The following is a 20,439-nucleotide window of genomic DNA, read 5'->3' on the forward strand; positions in this document are numbered from 1 at the left end:
TCTTCTTCTTTTTTTTTTTAAATATTTTATTTATTTATTATGTATACAATTTTCTGTCTGTGTGTATGCCTGAAGGCCAGAAGAGGGCGCCAGACCTCTTTACAGATGGTTGTGAGCCACCATGTGGTTGCTGGGAATCGAACTCGGGTCCTTTGGAAGAGCAGGCAATGCTCTTAACCACTGAGCCATCTCTCCAGCCCCATATTTTTTTTTTTAAATGAACGAACGAATGAATGAATGTAAACCTAGCCACTAGGGTAAAAGACTGACGATGGAACTGTCATTTCTACCTACCAAGTCTCTTCTTATCTTTACATGTTTGAGGCAAATTAATGAGGCTCTGAAAGGTTTCTGAACACAACTGTTCACAAAACAAAGATTCATGAATGGAGATATCTCTAAATCAAATGTCTGTCAAAGTTCCTGTTTTTCCATCTGTCATTTACAAATAAGAGCTAAGTGTAAGAATATTTACTTGTCATTGGCAGTCTACACAATGGGAAAGATTTTTACCAACTACACATCCAACTGAGGGCTAATTCCTAAAATATATGAAGAACTCAAGACCTAGATACCAAGAAAACAAATAACCCAATTTTAAAAATGGGGTATAGACCTAAACAGAGAATTTCCACTAGAGGAAACTCAAAAGGCTGAGAGACACTTGAGGACATGTTCAACATCCTTAGCTATCAGGGAAATGCAAATCAAAACTACTTTGAGATTTCATCTTACACCTGTCAGAATAACTAAGATCAACAAAGCAAGTGACAGCTCATGCTGGCGAGATGTGGAGCAAGAGGAACACTCATCCATTGCTGGTGGGAGTGCAAGTCCATACAGACACTATGAGAATCAGCATGACAGTTCCTCAAGAAGATGGGATTGGATCTACTTCATGATCTGGTTATGCCACTCTTAGGCACACACCCAAAGAATGCTCCATTCTACTCCAGAGACTTTTGCTCAACCATGTTCACTGCTGCTCTCTTCACAACAGCCAGAAACTAGAAATAACCCAGATGTCCCTCAACAGAAAAATGGACAAGGAAAATGTGGTACATTTACACAATGGCATATTACTCATTTAAAAAGAAAATGACATCATGAAATTTGCAGACAAATGGTTGGAACTAGAAAAAAAATCATCCTGAGTGAGGTATCCCAGACCCAGAAAGACAGATATGGTGTGTATTCACTCATATACGGATATTAGCTGTTAAATCAATGATAACTAAGCTACAATCCATAGAACCAGTGTGGGTATGGAGTAAGGGACTGGAGGGAACAGACGGTTCTCATTAGGAAAGAGAAATAGGCTAGGTGGTGGTGGCGCACACCTTTTAATCCAAGCACTTGGGAGGTAGAGGCAAGAGGATCTCTGTGAGTTCGAGGCCAGCCTGGTCTACAGAGTGAGTTCCAGGCCAGCCAGGACTATACAGAGAAACCCTGTCTCAAAAAACAAAACAAAATTTAAAAAAGGAAACTAGAATAAATAGAATAGATATTTATGGATGGATGGATGGGGGGTCTGGAATGGGAGGGTCAAGGGAGGGGGAAGGAGTGGAAGGGAATATGGGGGAGAGACAGCTAAAATTAAGGGGCATTTGCGGGGTAGCATGGAAATCTAATATAGTAGAAACCTCTTAATATATATATATATATATATATATACACACATATATATGTATATATATACACACACAAATATGAAGGCAATCTCAATGAAATCTCCAAATAACGGAAGAGACAGAATCCTACCTGGCCATCTCTTGCTACCAAATGAAATTTACAGTACCAGGACTGGATTATGTTTAATTGAGTTGATGGCCAAAGGGACCTCAGGGGAATCCCAGGCATCTCAGGCTACTGCTAAGACTGCAGGCTGCTCTCTACAAATAGACAGCAAGGCCCCATTGCTGAAGACAACACCTACACAACTCACTGAACCTGGAGATGTCGAGCTGGTGCCTACACAGAGCCTTCACCCCTAACTGCCAACGTCTTTGTTAGAGGAAAATACTCTGCATGCCACCGGAAGAAAAATGTAAACACCAATAATATTCTGCAATGCTCACAGACCAGTGCCTTGTTCAACCAGAAGCAGAGAAGCTCCCTCCAGCAGCAGATGGGAACAAATACAGAGACCCACAGCCAGACATCACAGAGTGTGAGAGACCTTGAAACACTCAGCCCCAAACATCAAATCCCTCCCCTCTGAACTCAGGGAACCCAGTGGAAGAGGAGGTGGAAAGAGTAGAGGAGCCAGAGGATGGAAGACACCAAGAAAAAAAGGCCCTCTAAATCAACAAGAGCAAAGTTCCTATGAGATCACAAAACTGAACAGCATGCACAGGACCTACAGGGGTCTGCACCAGGTTCTATGAGCTTATACTATGGCTTTCAGTTTAGCGTTTTTAGGGGAATCCAGAGTGTGCAAACAAGTGGGTCTCTGATTCTTGTGCCCGCTCTTGGGCTTTTTTCCTTCTGTTGGTTGGCCCTGTCCAACTTCAATGTGATGGTTTTTGTCTTGGTATATTTTGTCATTTTTTTTACTTATTTATTATGTATACAGTGTTCTGCCTCCATGTATGCTTGCAGTGCACGCCAGAGGAAGACACCAGGTCTCATTACAGATGGTTGTGAGCCACCATGTGGTTGCTGGGAATTGAACTAATGACCTCTGAAAGAGCAGCCAGTGCTCTTAACCTCTGAGCCATCTCTCCAGCCCCATATTTTTTTTTTAAAAAAATGAACGAACGAATGAATGAATGTAAACCTAGCCACTAGGGTAAAAGACTGACGATGGAACTGTCATTTCTACCTACTGGAAGAGGAAAATCAGCTTTCTCCAGCGCAATGACAGAGGATATCGACGGCTCCAGCTCCAGGACAGCAGCCGACCAGCAAATAATGGACCCAGAGTTTTTTAGGTGTACTTTTCTATGATTACAGTTTGTGGGCTTTTCGGTTTTGCTTTGTTTTGTTTGTTTCTTTTGACATGCTGTTCCATTTTGTTTTGTAGGTTTTGGGAGCTTGGGGTTTGTTTTTTGAGAAAGAACTTTAAAGTTGGGTGGGTACGGAGGAGAGGCCCTGGATGTACTTGGGGGAGGGGAAGAACATGATGAAAATTGATTCACATTTAAAATTGTTTTAAAATAATAAAGAAGCCGGGCGATGGTGGCGCATGCCTTTAATCCCAGCACTCGGGAGGCAGAGGCAGGTGGATCTCTGTGAGTTCAAGACCAGCCTGGTCTACAGAGCTAGTTCCAAGACAGGCTCCAAAGCCACAGAAAAACCCTGTCTCGAAAAACAAAACAAAAATAAAATAAAATAAAATAATAAAGAATACTTACTTGTCAATGCACACTTTAATTTTAAGCTGATAATTCAACTCGGGAAATTTGACCAGCAACCTATTAAAAACATATCGTCAAGGAAACTTAGTAGGCTTCTTACCATGATCTCTAGTTTAAAAAATATATAAAACCCCTAATACCTCAATTCCTAAGAAGTAAATATATTGCTGGGTGTGGTAGCACAGACCTTTGATCCCAGCACTCAGGAGGCAGAGGCGGGTGGAGCTCTCAGCTCAAGAACAGCCTGGTCTACAGAGTGAGTTTTAGGTTACACAGAGAAACCCTGTCTAGACGTAACCAATAAACAAACAAACAAACAAACAAACATATTTACGGACCCAGATTCTACCTCCACCCAGAGTTATCTTTGATACTAAAGCTGAACACTGACCCCTCAGCCAAGAAGTTCTGAAAATGCCTACGAACATGAACCAAGCTGTATGAGACTCACAGAAAGATAATAAAAAGCGTTGAATGAGAAATATTGCTTGAATATGCTCTGCTGCTGGTACTCCTTATGTTAAACCCAAAACTCACACAGCTCTATTTCTGAAGGAGAGCTCACAGGGCAGGGCCAACCCTCCACACCTGTCACTCGAGGTGAGGAGCAGGCTTCACCTCCCACCTCAGCTCACCTACCACTGGGCCTTACTGCTCCCATTAAAGTCCTCAAGGAAGAGGACTGGACATCAATAAAAGCTCTACCCAAAGTGTAAAGAGCGGGTCCCACCTGACTTTCGTAGTGAACTGCACACCAGTCTTGATGACGAGGGGCCGGTCAGGGTGCATGGGCATGCAGGGCTGCCGCTCCACCACGAAGGCACTAGAAAGGGAAGGGATAGCAAGCAGGTCACATGCTGTGGTGACCAGGCAGGCTTCTTCCTGCTCCTTGCTTTTGAACATTAGCTTTTTAGGGTTACCTTTTCATTAGGTTTCTGAACAGCTCCACAATTCTCTCCTCCAGCATTGGCCGGTGCTGCACAATAGGGTCCCCCTTGTAGGACACTTTTTGCTGCAGTTCCTCCAGTTTCTTAATTTGTTGGCGGGTCTGAAGTTGAGATTCTGCTAATGACGTTATCCTGCCAATAATGAAAGGCGGTTCCTGTTACCTCTGTTGCCTAGCTGTGAACCCAGCATTCGGGAGACTACAGCAAAACCTTGAGCCTGGGCTGCACAGTGACTTCAAGGCCAATCTGAGCTATGCAGTGAGGGGGAGGGAGAAAAGGCCCTAAAATATTGAAAGGGAATACACAGAGCATAGGATGGCCACTTCAACCATTTGAAGCACGTGGCTCAGTGGGAGAAGGGTTAAGACTAACATCACTAGGAGATATCCAAGGAGTTGTCACTGGACTGCGAATGGACTCGAGACCAAATGTGAAGAATACCTGTGTTCACATTCTATCCTAAGCTGTCCGTGCACTAAAGCATGACACTGGAAGACAGTGCTGCCATTCACAACCTGCATAAGCAGGGCCAGGCCCCTTCACTACGGTAGGCCTTAGTGACTCTGAAAGGAGAAGGGGTTGAACCTCATCGAGAACCCATTCAATGTTATTCTCCGATCAATCATAAAAATATAACGTGATATGTCAAATATTGATAACAGGTATACAAAAAAGGTGAGCAGAGGGGCTAGAGAGACAGTCCATGAATAGCACTTAGGCCTCTTGCAGGGAACCCGAGTCTGGTTCCCAGCATCCATACTAGAACCATCTGTCACTCCAGTCCCAGAGGTTCTATTGCCCTCTTCTGGCCTCCAAGGCAATGCATGCCTATATGCAGGCAAATACACACAAATTTTAAATTTTTATTTCTTTTTTAAAGAAAACAGTTAATTAGAAAAGCCAGACATGATGGCACATGCCTTTAATCCCAGCAGTAGGAGGCAGAAGCAGGTAGATTTTTTTGAGTTTGAGGTCAGCCTGGGCAGACAGGGCTATATAAAAACAAACAAACAAAAGCCAAACAATTAGAAAAAATAAAAAGTGGGCAGAGAGGGAGATGAAGCTGATTAATTCTGCCTTCAAGAGTAGGGAATATTAGCGTCTCTCTTTCTTTTATAAATCTGTCTCTTTTATGGTTTACCACTAGTTTAATAAAGGCAGAATGTGAACAGGGATCTGAGCTCTTGATCCGTCCTTTCTGGCATCTGAACATCTCATTCCCAGGACTTAAAATTCTTGGAGCCCTGATCAGGAAGCTTTTCCAACTTCCTTCAGCAAATGAACAGCACTCTGTGTCCGTGACAACAGAGATGGGCTTGTCGCGTGGACTTGTCCTGAATGCCCAGTTTCATGCTGCATGGAGCGGGGTGCCCTGTCCTGGCAAGCCTCTGGGGCGCGCTCACTGTGGGGCCTCGTTCATGAAGCTAGTTAGACAGCATTCGGAAAAGAGCAGATGACAGAGGAGAGCATAGAGAAGAAACCGGGGCGTGGGGAAAGCTCAGGGGCTGAACACGCCCTGGCTTGCACAAGGCCACGTGAGCCATCTTTCCCATGGCAGCAAAGGACAGAAGGAAAGGGACAAAGCAGCTGCTACTGAAACCAGACTTCTAGATTCCCGTGTCCATTCATGACAGATGTCAGGAGAAATCGTCACAAGACCCTGTGACTCACTGGTACCACTCGACGGATTTGAATTTTTTCTTTCATTTTACTAATTTTATATATTCCAACTTTCTCCTCCTTTACAAAGAACATATATATTGTTTTAGATTATTAAAATAGATAAAATGGAGAATTAAGTGTTAAATACAACTAAAAGTATTACTTAAATTTAAAAATCAAATATATGTAAAATGAGTGATATAAGCATTTTTTGAAGTTAAAAATTTGTTAAAATTAGTTGACAGTTTTAACTCTTGGACTAAATTTGAGTGTGTAAAAGAAGCCACCTTAAGGCAGACATGGCAATTTATGCCTAAAATCCCAGATACTTGGGAATCTGAGGCAGGAGGATTGCAAGTTCAAGGTCAGCCTGGCTATATAGTGAGTTTGAGGCTGGCCTGTGCAGCTCAGTGAGATTCTTTCTCAAACTTAAGAAAACCAGTGTCCATCTTAGCAGCAGGGTATCCAGGGCTAGAAGTGTAGCGCAGTTCAGCGGTTCTAAACATTCGCCTAGCACAGCACATGTCCAAGTGAAGGGGTCCACTGCCAGCAATAAAAAGGGAAAAAAGCATGAGCAAGGCAGGCCACTCTGCAGGCCTGTGGCTGAAGCCAACACTCTCTTACCAGTTTTCCAGGCGGTCCAGGCAGATGTTGGGAGGGCCTCCAATGCATGCGATCTGCTGCCGCCTCTTCCAGTCAGCCAGCTCTTCGTCTGTGAGTGTCTTCTGCACGTACTCCATTGCTGACAAGAGTCCCGCCAGCTCACTTACAATGCTCTGTTTGGAAACCCAAACAGTCAGAAGACCATGTTCTAACTACATTCTCCAGTCAGTCCCAGAAGGAGCCCGTTAGAACCCAGTCAATCTTCCCACGTAAGTGTGTGGCACTGGGGAAGCTGTCTGGGAAGCTGTCCAGAATACTTACTCTCCGCATCTGGTCCAGCGCTGTGAGCATCTGTTCCAGCTGCTGCATCTTCTGTCTAGTCACGGACTGGTTGTTTCCGTTCAGATCCTGCATGTCTGATGGGGGAGGAAAGACTCCTTGACCAGGGGGAACACTCACAGCCTTCTCAGTGAGGCTCCAAACCCTGTGTGCACGTGCGGTCCCTGCTACTTGGAGAGCTGAAGCAAGACGGCCGCAGGCTCAAGGTCGTCCTGCCCTACTTGATCAAATCCCATCTCAAAAACAAAACAAAGGTTATCCCACTAAGTGCCAGAAGCTCCCCCTTCTCCTGCCATGCAGTCACATGAATGAAGTCAGGTCCTGGAACTCAGCGACAAGCCTCGCTTTCAGCAGGTTTTACGTCTCTAACGTTCACTTGCCTCCTTGGCTCTTGAGGGTTTTATAGTTAAAATCAAAGTCGTCCTGGAGATTCTCTACCACTTTCATTTTCTGCTCTAGATCCTGTTCAAACAAACCACAAGCAGAAGTAAGAAAGAGGTTTCCCTCAGGAGAGGGAAAAGACAGTTTTGAAGACAATGAAAATGCGCAGGACCCCAAGGCTCTCCAGCCGGAGCTGCTCTCTGGGTGAGGCCTGCTCACCTGCACACGCTTCCGGACATCCTGCAGGTGCTGCTCCAGCATCTGCTGCTTCTCTGTCACCACAGCGGCTGTTGGGTGGTTGGCCTGGCCCCCTTGCTGCCAAAAAAGGGTTAACACACACGTGAACCCATGGACACCTGCCATCTGAGGGCCAGCCCATCCTATGACTTGTGCTGTTGGGAAATGGGCAGTGGCGCAAGAGGGGAGAATGCTGGGAAAAACCCTTGTGTTGTTCAGTCTGTGGCACTGGCTTTCACCAACAGGACACACCTTAAACCCAGTCTGCATTCAACTAAGAGCCCACATGGAACTAAGACTTTGTTCTAGCCTTCAAGCAGCTCATGGGTAAATTGTCCAAAAAATTAATTTAAAGTAATAATAAAAATAATAGTAATAATTCAGAAAGAATTTGCGGTACAGTTCAGTAGTAGAGACTATGCTAGCTAATAAATAAATAAATTCATAATAGCTGGCAACAGCACAGTACAATATATTTTCATGAAAAAAAATTATTTCCCAAAAATTTTTAAAATTGTGTTCCCATAGCTTCTGTCAGGGAGGAGAGGCTGCAGCCTTGAGAAGGTCAATCAGGACATGAAACGTAAAATGACTTTGCAAGGAACAGAAAGAGGCTCTGATGATAGAAAAGACAAGTAAAAGCTGCAGAAACAAGATAGCACTTTTGACAGTGGCCCAAGGGTAAGGACAGCAATCTTGGAGAAAGCAGAGCCAGGGGAGACATCACCCACCCAGTTTCCCAAGCTAGCCATGCTCACACCCATTACAGCTGTCAAGGCTCAAACCAGCCCTAATTGCTGCTCTTTTGACTTCTTTTTATTTTCCCATGTTTCCTGTTCTTGAGGTTTATTTGCTTTATTTTATGTGTATGACTTGCCAGCACGTGTGCACATGCACCTCATGTGTGCCTGGTGCCTATGCAAGTCTGAAATGGGCATTGGATTCCCTGGAACAGGGGTTATGGACAGTGGTTGTGAGCCACCTCATAGGTGACGGGAACTGAACCCAGGTCTGCTTCAAAAGCAGCGAGTGTTCTCAGACACCGAGCCAGCTCACCAGCCCTATTATTTGCTTCTAAGATCTCTTGTTTCCAGTCTGTTCTCTCCACTACTGCCACAAGTCTCCCAAGGAGTACAAAACAGGCCAATTTTAAAAAGACATTCTTCCTATGTTTCCTGGCTGCTTAAATCATAGACTACAAACCTCTTCGAAGACTCGGGAAAAGAACCCAGCCCAACATTTCTCTCATTCTGGGAGTGAATCTGACCGATAAGCTGCAGAGAAGTACCTTAGACTTAGACTATGAAAGGGCCCAGCCCCAAAGCTGCGCCTCTTCCTCTCTCCTAGTTCCTAAACTTGCCTGGGGCAGGAACGATACTGGTCTCTAAAAGCAATTTCTGTGTTCAGCCAGCAGTTGCCTAGGGTCTCTCAAGCTCCACGTGGATAGTAGGGGGTGTGCTCTGCAGGCTCCCAACTTCTAACTCAGGAGTCAGGCATTGGGAAGGCCCTGTGGGCCAGGCATGGTGGCTCACATACTTCATACCAGCACTTGGGAGGCTGGGGCAGGAGGATCTAGAGTTACCACACAGGCTAGGTATTGAAAGCCTGTCTCAAAAGCAAGCACTAGAGAAACTGAAGCAGGATTGCCATGAGTTTGAGAAAGTCAGCCTACATAGTGAGTTCTAGGCCAGCATGGGCTACAGAATGTGACTCCATCTCAAAAAAAAAAAAAAAAAAAAAAAAAAAAAAAAAAAAAAAAACAACAACCCTGAACGTGAAAACAAGGAAAAGGAAAAGGCCTGTGGAAGCGTGGTGGCTACACCAGTAATGTGGCAGAGGCAGGCCGACTATCCCAAACTGGAAATCAGCTGTCCTACACAGCAAGACTCTGAGTCAACAGCAATAGAAGCCCCAAGGCTGAGGATACGGCTTCCACACCCGCCCATCTAACAGACGGGGCCCTGGTTCTGCCCCAAGCACCACATGCACAGGATAGAGTGGTGTGCACCTCTAATCCCAGCACTCAGGAGGAGCAGGCAGGAGAAGCAGAGTTCAAGTTCGCCCTCCGTTACAGTAACACTGTTCGTTAGGGGGCGGAATGGAGGGGCTTGTGCGGTTCTTTGCTGTTGTCGTTTTCAATGTATATTTAAGGCTTTGATCTGGTCCAGTGTTTCTTCTTCAGTCATATTAAACCATTGCTATTCTACTGCACTGTACAGTTGCTCGCTTCCCAAGTCCCCCGCTTGGTTTCTTCCTGGTCTCACCTGGGCTGCGGTGGCTGCCGTCTGGAGGAGGCGAGACTCTTCCCACAGGCATCGGGCCACGATCCGGGCAATTTCCATCGGCTTCTCCAGATACCTGCTCTGTACGCAGGACAGAAAGAGAGTGGCTAAGGAGGTGTGGACTGACCTTGGCTAACTTAAAACTCACTTCTGCAACAACAGATCAAAGGCTTCAGAATCGGACTGAAACCCAGAGGGAAGGAAAGGGAGGAGGATGGCGGCCACAGCCGACATTAGAAATACACGAGTCCTCCCTGAGACAGGATATCATCTGGTTTTATAGGGAAGTGGTTGACTTTACCCAGGAATTAATGGCCAAACTCTTCACATTTAAAACTAAGACGTGTGCCTATGATGAGCAGGTGCTGTTGGCATGCTACTATAACAGAATAACACCAAGCTTTATTGCTTTATTGCTCCAACTGTAACAGGAGAAGTGAGTTTCCGGAAATGGTACCCAAGGGCAGTGTACAGGGAATTGAGAAGGAGTTAATTACTTCTGCTCTGATTGAGAGCATAAGGCAGGCTCTCATCATTTGCCAAGTGAGGACAGGACACTAAGACTCCACTCTGTGGGGTCAATGTCTCCCAGTCAGGTTCCCATCGTACCTGCAGGAACTGCTTGATTCTTCGCAGGTTGTGTTGATAGAGGACATTGGACTCTTGCAGGAATCGGCTATACTGCTGGTCAATCTCACCCAAGAGGTTATGAAACACCAGCGTGGCATGGGACTCTTTGCTGGCTGCATATGCCCTAGGAAGAGGGAGTGCCTGCCGTGAGTGATCTGGGGAGCCTGGTATGATAGCACGACCCTGGAACCATGATTGATAGGGAGGTGGAGACAGCAGGATCAAGAGTTCAAGGCCAGCCCTCCTACCTAAGGAGTTCCAAGCCACTCTGGGTGACTTTGTCTTAAAAGCAATAACAATAGGAACAGAAACCACCATCAAGGGGTGGCAAGAGAGGAAATGACAGACTGATGCTGTGACCCGTTCATCCCCCATTCCTCTTGTTCGGCCCAACAATACAGCCGCTGGAGGTAAAGCTCAGGGACACAGTCTTGCCACGTGTGCCAAGGCTCTGAGTCTGAGCCCCAGAACAGAAAGAAAGAAAAAGAGAAATGTCAATGAGAATGACTCCAGATATTGTTACTCTTATAGTCAATATGACTAATGCATTTGAGCAAAACAGAGCAAATAGAGCAAACTGTAAATCTCGGACGGTGTTACAACTGTAATCTGAGAATTACTGAGAGGCTGAGGCAAGAGAACTGCATGTTGGAGACCAGCCTGGGCTACATAGTGAGAGTGAGTTCTAGGCCAGCCTGAGCTATATAGCAAGACTTTGCCTCAAAAATAAAATAAAATAAAATAAAAAAATAAAAACAGGTATGGTAGCACACATCTACAATCCTAATACTTGGGAGAGGCAGGAGGATAAGTAGTTCAGGGTATTCTCAGCCAAATATAGCAAGTTCCAGGCTAGCCCAGACTATATGAAACCTTGTCTTAAAACAGAACCAAAAGAGGGGGACGGCAAGATGGCTCGGTACATAAAACTGCTTTGTTAGGGAAACCTGACACCTCCAGTTCAATCCTTGAAACCTATGAAAAGATAAAGCAGAGAACTGACCCCATGAAACTGTCCTTTGACCTCCACATGCACACTGTGGTATGTCCACACACTGCCCCGAAACACCACATAAACACAATAATAATAAGTAAACAAAGAAAGAAACCATACCCACACAAAGAAAATAAAAAGGACAGACACAGGCGGGGCATATGGTTCATTCGGTAGACTAGGTGCCTTGTAAGCAATGAGGCCCTGAGTTCCATCCACAGAACGCACATAAAATGCTGGGCATGTCAGCAGTAGGTGACAAACACAAGACACACTCAACGGCACTGTTGGAGGTTTCTTCTCTCAAAATGCTTTGTCTGGGCATTTTCTTCCCTTGTAGATATTTTGCATTATATATATGTACACACATATATGTGCATACATATTTCTGGTTCTGTGTTTTTATGGGATTTCTGTGTGTGCAGGAACACGTGTCTCTGCATTTTTATGTGTTTCTTATAGTTTTTCTTTGGCTCCTTTTCTTCTGTTGGTTTGTTTCATCTTATTCCGGTTTGTTTGGGTTTGTCTTACTGTTTTTTAGGGCCTGTTTGTGTTCTAGTGAGAGAGATAAAGTGTATGAAGTTGGGTGGGAGGGGAATTGGGGAAGAGCTGAGAGGAGTTGGGGGAGGGAAAGCTGTAGTCAGAATATATTGTATTTTTAAAAAATCGATTTTCAAAAAAAAAAAAAAAAAGCTGGGCATGGTAGCACACGTTTGTAATTCCAGAACTGGGGAGACAGAAGATCCCGGAGAGTCTGCTCTAATTGGCAAGCTCTAACCCAATGAGAGACCGTGTCTCAAAGGGTGCAGAAGGCATGCCTAAGGATAGAACTTGAGGTTGTGCTCTGGCCTACACCACACACACACACACACACACACACACGTACACACTCATGCGCACATACCTGCATCTATACAACATGTATATATATACACACATGAATTTTTTTAAAGAAAAGGACAGATAAGGTTGTGTTTGCCTTAAATTCCCCATCAACCCGTGGCCAGACTGATAAGCACTTATTAGCATAATCAGAACTGCCAAGCTGAGACGCTCTGTGTCACCTCCTTGACCCTTCACTAATTCAGGGTAGACATTCTGGAAGAGTAGATCACATTAATACAGGCCAGAGTACATTAAAGTAAGGCAAACAGCTGGCATCATTTCCTCTATGACTCTACTTCCCTTACCCCGTGTCTCTCCTTTAATAGGGGAAGCCAAGTGTGTGGTGGACCCGAATTTCTACCTGAGACAGAGTTCTTGGGTTAAAATATATCTCAGGGTTAGAAAGTCAAATGCAGAGATCTCACCGAGTAAGAGAGACACAAATCTGACCTGAGAACATCTCCCAGCAAGCTAACTGAATGCGCTGAAAGCCCGCTACACAGATGCTCTCAAACACAGCTTCGGATGCTTTAAGGGACTAAATGACCTCTGCCCTCCTGACCCTCCCCCAGCTCCAGCACTCAGGTCTTTGATGAAAGGGGTAGCAGAGAGTGAAGCTAGAGAAAGTCGTGTCCCCTGACTCAACCCCAAACCTCCCAATTCAGGGAGTCTCTCGAGGAGGACTTACCAGTCTTGACTCTCAATCCAAGGTGCCAGGAACTGCCGCAGCTCCATGGGGAAGCTGTCACTGTACAGCTGGTGCAGCTGCTCCAGGTACCGAGTATCCAGCTGCTGGAGCTGGTTCCACTGGGCCATCCTGCCGCAATCTGGGTGCCTAACTGTAAACCAAAATGAACATACGGTCACCACAAACCCTCATAGAGGATAAAGAACCCGGAAATGCTCCGCAGCTTTGAGAAGAATCTTGTATGGTTTTTGTACATTCCCGATTCCTACCAACACAGCTCTCCCGGCCCCTGGGGCTGGGGATTGAACTCAGGGCTTTGAGCCTGCTATGCAAGTTCTCTGCCACTGAGTAAATGCCCAGGCCCTTGGGGCTAGCCTTGTTATCTGTCTCCTACCTCTGCATCCTAAGTGCTTGGATTTCAGGCATGAGCTGCCACACATGGCTGCATTGCAATTTGTTTTACATTGCAACTAGGCGTGATTCCAACTTCCAGAATCCACTCGCAAGCCAGGCACAATGGCTCCTGCCTGCAATCCCAGCACTCCAAGGATATTCTGAGGGAGTTCAAGGACTAGCCGGAGCTCTATGCACATAGTAAAACCTACCCTCAATAAATAAATAAATAGATAGATAAATAAATAAATAAGGGCCGGGGTCAGAGACATGGCTCAGCAGTGTAGTGCACTTATACTCTGGCAGAGGACCCAGATTCAATCTCCAGCACCCACATGGTGGCTCACAACCATCTGCAGCTCCAGCTCCAGGGGATCAATCTGACCTGACACACTCTTCTGACCTCTGAGGGTACCAGACAGGAACATGGTACACATACATACATCTGGGGGAAACACGCATATACGTGTAATAAAAATAAAAAATAAAAAAACAAAGCTGACCAAACAACAAACCTCTTATCTACCAGAGGCGAGTGAGGTTACCAAATCTATCGGTATGTGAGGCTAAGCGGTTTCTTTTCTTCTGGGTTTCCATTTCCTCATCTATAAAATGCAGATCCTTACTTCTGCCCCACAGGGCCACTGAAGTAATATTTCTAAAGCCCTCGTAAGAGCACAGCACCCAAAAGATCTTCAACACACGCCAGTTCCTTCCCCTACCACATCGCTTTCAGGCCATCTGTGAAGCTAGACAAAGGAAACCTGCCCTGAGGTGCTGAGGAAGGAGGAGAGCTGCAGGTTTACAAGGGTAAGTGGCAGGTGCCTGGATTTTGCCCACTTAACAAAAGAATAAGAGAGGGGAAAAAAGATTCTAAATCTGGGTGAAAAAGTAAGAGAACTAAATACCATGTAAAAAAAAGTTGATCCTGGGATGGGGCCTACCCCACTGGAAGCTCAGTTCTAAGAAACCAACCCAGCTAACCACTCATGAAAATATCCCTCTAAAACAAGTAGTTTTAAGATCTAAAAATAGCCATGAGTAGGAGCCCAAGATTAGGGAGTGGTATGTGTAGAGCAAACACTAGCTGGAATAAAAGCACAGCCTGCCTGTGCACATGCTCCGGCCTGAAGCACTGTGTCTGTCTGTGTAGTGCCCCTAGGAAGAAAGCAAAAGCTATTCGTACCCCTACACAAAGGCCAAGTCAGAGTCGGCCTCCTCTTAGGTTAAAAGCATCACCGCTGTCCTGTAGTTTTCAGGACCTGATTTGCATGCAATCCGCAGCCAATTGGAGCTGGGAAGATGGCTCAGTTGGCAACGTGCTTGCCTCACAAGTGTTGAGGAGCTGAGTTTGGATTCCCAGAACCCACATGTTAATAAAAAGCTGGGTGTGGTGGTATACGCCCATAATCCCAGAGATGGCAAGATGGGAGGTGGAGACCAGTGGCCCCCGGAAATTCAAGGGCCAGCTAGTCTAGCCTACTTGGCAAAGTTTCAGGCTAATAAGAGACTCTGTCTCAATCCAAAGGTTTTGAAAGGAATGGCATGCATGGCTGTCCCCTTGCCCACATATACACATACCTACACATGCACCAACATGCACACAAAGAAAACAAAAGAAAATATAAATGCCAGTTACATAAACGACACTACACTGGGCTGCACTGGATCTCAAGATTCCATTGTTCAGCATGGGAGATATCAACCACGTGAGACCGCTGAGCGGCGGGAATGTGGATGGCTCACAATCATATAGGCTGCATTTGAAAACAGTAAGAGAAAAAAATGTGCAAGTCTCAATGTTGAAATATTATTTTGGAAATGTTGGGTTAAACACATTGTTAAAATTATTCTGTCCATGTCTCTTTACTTTTAATGCAGCTATTAGAAAATTTAACATGCTGGGCGTGATAGCACACATCTTCGATCCTAGAACTTGGGAGGCAGAGGCAGTCATAGCCAGACTGGCTTATACAGTGAGTTCCAGGATAGTCAGAGCTACATCATAGAGATCCCACCTCAAAAACAAAAAAGAAAGAAAGGAAGGAAGGAAGGAAGGAAGGAAGGCAGGAAGGAAGGAAGGACCAAAGAAAAGAAAATTCACCTGACTTCTATATTTAAAAACAAGGAAATAAGGGTGCTGCTGCTCTGGGCCACATTACGGAAAAGCTTGTGGTCCTAATTAAGTCATCTGCTTGAAACAGTAAATTCCAGGGCTGTAAATTCATTACAAAAACAGGCTATTCCATGGCTTACCTTGAACACAAAAACAGAGCCAATCCCAAGATAAAATCATAAAACTGAACCCACTGTTCCTGCTCCGTCACTGGACCTGCTCCATTTCCAGGCTAACATAAAAGATGCTAAGCTGCCCGCAGCCGACTTATTTCTAGTCTTACCTCGGAGGCTTGTTTCATTGTGATATGTGAGAAGCTTTTGCAGGTCTGGTATAATAAGCGGGCACTTTCTTACACTAGAAACTGGATTGTGCCTCTTCCCATAAAACTGAAGTGTCAAGAATGACTGATTTTACTGGGTGTGGCGGCACACGCCTTTAATCCCAGCACTCGGGAGGCAGAGGCAGGTGGATCTCTGTGAGTTTGAAGCCAGCCTGGTCTACAAGCAAGTTCCAGGACAGTCAAGACTACACAGAGAAACCCTGTCTTGAGAGGGGGCGGGGAGACTAATTTTTGTGTTTTGTCTTGGTCTATCGAAGACAGGCAATACCATCAAACTATCTACACGAAGGAAGATTATTCTAAATTAAAGGCAAAGAGCAAGTGTATTTACAGGGAAAACATGGACGGCGTTTAGATGACATGGTTAGCCCAGAGTGTCTAACAGCCAGGTCCTCATATGCTGCTCAGCTACAAAGCATGTTATTAACATAAAGTCAGCATAGGGCAATTGGACCGAGTGTTCTTCACAAGAGCAGCGGATCCTTTGAGATAACTAGCCAAACAATCTAGGAAAACCACTGCCAACTGGCTTTACTGCAATCGTTTTACTGGAAAACATTTAAAAGAGCAACTTTAAAATCTCAACTCTATTTTTCAAATTACAAATTGATTTAGAGACTGAGGATGTTGCTCGGTGGCACAGTGCTTACCCAGCATGCTCAGCACCCTAGGTTCCATCCTCAGCACCACAAACACCAACAAAAACAAAAAGCTCAGATTAATCTGAAGGACTTCACCAAGTTTTTTTTTTTTTTAAGCAGGAGCTGGCTCTGTAGCCCAGGCTAGCCTTGAACTCCTGACCTCCCTGCTTCAGTCTCTGAGTACCAGGACTACAGAGTACACCATACCACGCCTGGCCTCCACTCAGTTCTAACTAAAGCATTTCTGTCTTCAAAATCACCTGAAGCCTGCGCTTTAGTAAACACTTCACTGAATGCCAGAACACACAAAGTGATCTGCCCAACAATTTGACTGCCAAATACCATCCTGGGTAGCAGAAGAGAAATCACGTCACTGCTATAGTGGGTGCTTCCTGCTCTGCTGGCTCTCGTGAGAGTGTACAAGGGACAGGTGAGTGTCTGTGGTGGCTTGAATGAGAATGGCCCCCGTAGGCCCGGATGCTCAGATGCTTGATGATCAGTTACCAAAGTGTAACTTTGTTGGAGCGGGTGTGTCACTGGCAAAGGGCTTTGAGGTTTCAAAACCCACATCAGGACCTCAGGACATAAAGCTCTCAGCTATGCTCCAGCACTGTGCCTGTCTGCTTCCTGCCATGATGACCATTGACTGACCCTGTAAAACTGGAAGCACGCCCTCAATTAAATACTTTCTTTAATAAGAGTTGTTTTGGTCAGGGTGTCTCTTTACAGCGACAGAATAGTAGTAACTACTAAACTAAGACAGTGTGATCCTATTTTCTTTTATGTATACGAGAGTTTTGCTTGTATATTATGTATCTACACTGTGTGTGTGCCAGCAGAGCATTGAATTCCCGGGAACTTGAGTTATAGATGGCTGATGAATGGCTCTGTGGGTGCTAGAAACTTGAACCTACAAGAGCAGTGACTGCTCCTAACTGCTGAGCCATCTCTCTAGCCCCTACTGATCCTAGCTTCTCTAGCAACAGAGAAAAGGAAAATGAAACATCAAGTTACCAAAGACTTTCAAGACTTCTCAAAACAGGAATTTCTTAGCCCCTTGGGGCTAACCTACAACAGTAAGTCATAAGGAAAATAACTCAGGCCTAATGAGGAAGGATTACCATTAAATAAATCTTCATTTGTATAGTTCAATTGAGAGAAACCATGGTAATTACAGGGGATCACACACGAAAGGGGTTTATCATGCAACCTGGTAAACTTTCTAAGCTAAAGCATGTATTCCACATGTATGAACCTATGACACAGGAGATGGAAGATGAAGAGAGGGACAAAATTCAAATGTACACAAAACCCACAATAGAAAGTGATACAGAGTAATTTCTGAAGGCTTGTGTACCGGGACTTACCCACAATCCCTGCACTTGTAAGGCAAATAAGAGGCTCAGGAGTTTAAGGCCTGCCTCAGCCACACAGAGTTCAGTTCCAGCCTGAGCTACATGGGACCCTATCTTTTAAAAGAAAGACAATTCCTGTTCCATTTTACAATGTGTCAAAAAACTTCTCTAGGGGTTACGTATGTAGCCCTGGCTGGCCTCAACCTTACAAAGACTTGCCTGCCTGCCTGTGCCTCCTGGATGCCAAGACCAAAGGTGTGCACCATCATGTCCAACATGTTATGGGAGAAAAAAAAAACAAAAATTGATGTGTTATCCATAGCTGAGGTGAGACATGTACCTTATTTGATTTAAAACATTTCAGATTAAAGGAGCAAGAGCATAGCGAACCTTTGGATTGAAAGTGACATGGCCAGACATGCCTTGTCAACCCCTAAGTGCACAGTCTAAGTTCAGGGCTGCCTGAGAAAGAGTCCGAGCTCCGGATGAAAAGCTATAGGAGACTAAATTTGTATAGAAGGTCACCTCCCCAGGTTGGGATTCTTCCAATCCCCCAAGCACATACTCCCTCCAATCTATGTAGCAAGAGGCAAAAGGACCAGAGGCTTGGGTGCAAACACTGTCTACCACACACAATCTGCTTCAGGAACACAATTTGACTGCTGAACACACCTCTATCCACCCTGGAAGGATGACTATAAATTTAAGTGACGTCACAGGTGAATAGTAGCTTTCCTACAGCGCCAGGTGTTCAGTGTTCCTGTGCTGTTCCTTCCGCCTCTGCTTCCATGCCACCAGCACTTAACATGAAATCCATTTATCAGGGCCCCAAGAAGCCCAGAAACCTATCCCGGTTCATCCGATTAACAAGATGCTACCTGAGATGATCACAAAGTTTTCCCTGAGGTGCATTATAATGGACCCTTTTGTCATATCCTGAGGGAGGGAATTAGTATCTAGTGGCTGCATCTAAGAACAGGAGGGTTGGGCAATCAAATGTCACCATACACATTTTGCACAGGATAGCTCTAGGCCCTAACACACTAAAGATGAAAAAGCATGCCTTCAATTCCAGTCCTTGGAGCGGAGATGCAGGAAGACCAGTCAGTTTAAAGTCATCCTCCACTAAGTGGTGAGTTTGAAGCCAGTTTGAGCTACATAAGACCCTGTCTTAAAACACCAACCACCAATCAAGAGGGAAAAACTCACTAAGTACTATTCAAAATAAAGAGATAAAAGTCAGGAACCTTGGTTAAAGAACAACCCCAAACTGGAAGTGTAGCTGAGTTGGCGAAGTGATTGCCTAGCATGCATGAGGCACTGGGTAAAACTATTCCCAACACCGCATAAAACTAGCCATGGGGCACACATAAGCACTCAGGAGGTAGAGGCAGAAGGATCAGAAATGCAAGATTATCCTTATTGTATACTGAATTGGAGGACAGCCCCAGGCCACATGAAAAGAAAGAAAAAGAAGGGCAGTGACTATAGCTAGATATCATATGCTACCTTTTACTACAGGCTGGCATTGTCCTGGCATTTGACATACATTCGCTAATTCATCCCATCTTCACACAAGCCTATAACACAGAGTTGTTGGGGATTATTATTATTATTATTATTTTATTATTATGTGTGTGTGTCCCCAGAAGTCAGTCTTCAGGGAGTTGGTTCCCTCCTTCCCCTATGTGGGTGCTGGGATCAAACCTAGCCTGGCAGGCTCCGCAGCATCTTTACCCGCTGAGCCATTGCCCTGCTCAACATTGCATTTTTATCTTCATTTTACAGAACAGAAATGGAGGCATAGAGTTTTATACAATTTGTCCAAGGTCTCACAGGTAGCAATAGCATGGAGTGGCATCCTAAGACAGGGTGCTGTCAGAAGGGCTGCTACTAACGTCCTCGGGGTTATAGTCAGGAATTTTCTAAGGAAGCCATGAGCCAAGCATAGTGCTAAACCAAAGCACTTTTCTAGTCTCCCAATAGACATAGGGTACCTGGGCTAAAGGGTCTGTTAGCCTTGCTGTGCCTGGTCACATCCTGTAATGGTGTAGATCACAATTTAAATGGAATTCTAAACCTGGTGGTAGTGGTACATGCCTTTAATCCCAGCACTCAGGAGGCAAAGGCAGGTGGGTCTCTGAGATCGAGGCCAGCCTGATCTACAGAGCGAGTTCCAGGACAGCCAGCGGTACATAGTGAGACCACGTCTTAAAAACAACAAACAAGTAATTGAGGTTCAAAAGAGCAAACACACAGGGGTGATAAACAGTGGGTAAGGCATACAAGGCTTTGGACAAGAGTGGGCAACAGCAAGTGGTGTCAGGAGAGAAAAATGGGCTACATCAGGGTGGTTCTTCAAATACTTAGACATCTCTACATAGACTTCAAATACTTAGACATCTCCGCAACATCTACTTCCCAGTTCTGCCCCTTGGAATAATTCTTTCAGTACCTAGCTGCAGACTAGGGCATGGGCAGGATGTAGAAGTCAGGGCCTAGAAGAACAGGGCAGCACAGGATAGGATGAGGAAAGAAAGTGAAGAGAAAAGAGGAGGCACCAGGGGACCAAGTCAGATGAAGG

General features: G+C 45.1%; 1 protein-coding gene across 4 annotated transcripts in view; it reads right to left on the reverse strand.

Moving 5' to 3' along the window:
- Stat3 (signal transducer and activator of transcription 3) overlaps positions 1 to 20,439 on the reverse strand; it is a 55,274-nt gene that overhangs the window by 13,463 nt on the left and 21,372 nt on the right. For all 4 annotated transcript variants that reach the window (XM_041643815.1, XM_041643812.1, XM_041643813.1 and 1 more), the window contains exons 2-11: positions 13,008 to 13,158; positions 10,420 to 10,564; positions 9,793 to 9,891; positions 7,511 to 7,606; positions 7,291 to 7,372; positions 6,893 to 6,987; positions 6,593 to 6,744; positions 4,280 to 4,438; positions 4,090 to 4,182; positions 3,357 to 3,416 (exon numbers count right to left, since the gene is read on the reverse strand). In XM_041643815.1, the coding sequence (XP_041499749.1) occupies positions 3,357 to 3,416; positions 4,090 to 4,182; positions 4,280 to 4,438; positions 6,593 to 6,744; positions 6,893 to 6,987; positions 7,291 to 7,372; positions 7,511 to 7,606; positions 9,793 to 9,891; positions 10,420 to 10,564; positions 13,008 to 13,135 (1,109 nt within the window). In that variant the 5' untranslated portion in view covers positions 13,136 to 13,158. The remainder of the gene's footprint in view (positions 1 to 3,356; positions 3,417 to 4,089; positions 4,183 to 4,279; positions 4,439 to 6,592; positions 6,745 to 6,892; positions 6,988 to 7,290; positions 7,373 to 7,510; positions 7,607 to 9,792; positions 9,892 to 10,419; positions 10,565 to 13,007; positions 13,159 to 20,439) is intronic.

The sequence above is a fragment of the Microtus oregoni genome, unplaced genomic scaffold, assembly GCF_018167655.1.
Source record: "Microtus oregoni isolate MIOR12 unplaced genomic scaffold, Mior012 000091F_ref0000469, whole genome shotgun sequence".
NCBI classification, from domain to species: Eukaryota; Metazoa; Chordata; class Mammalia; order Rodentia; family Cricetidae; genus Microtus; species Microtus oregoni.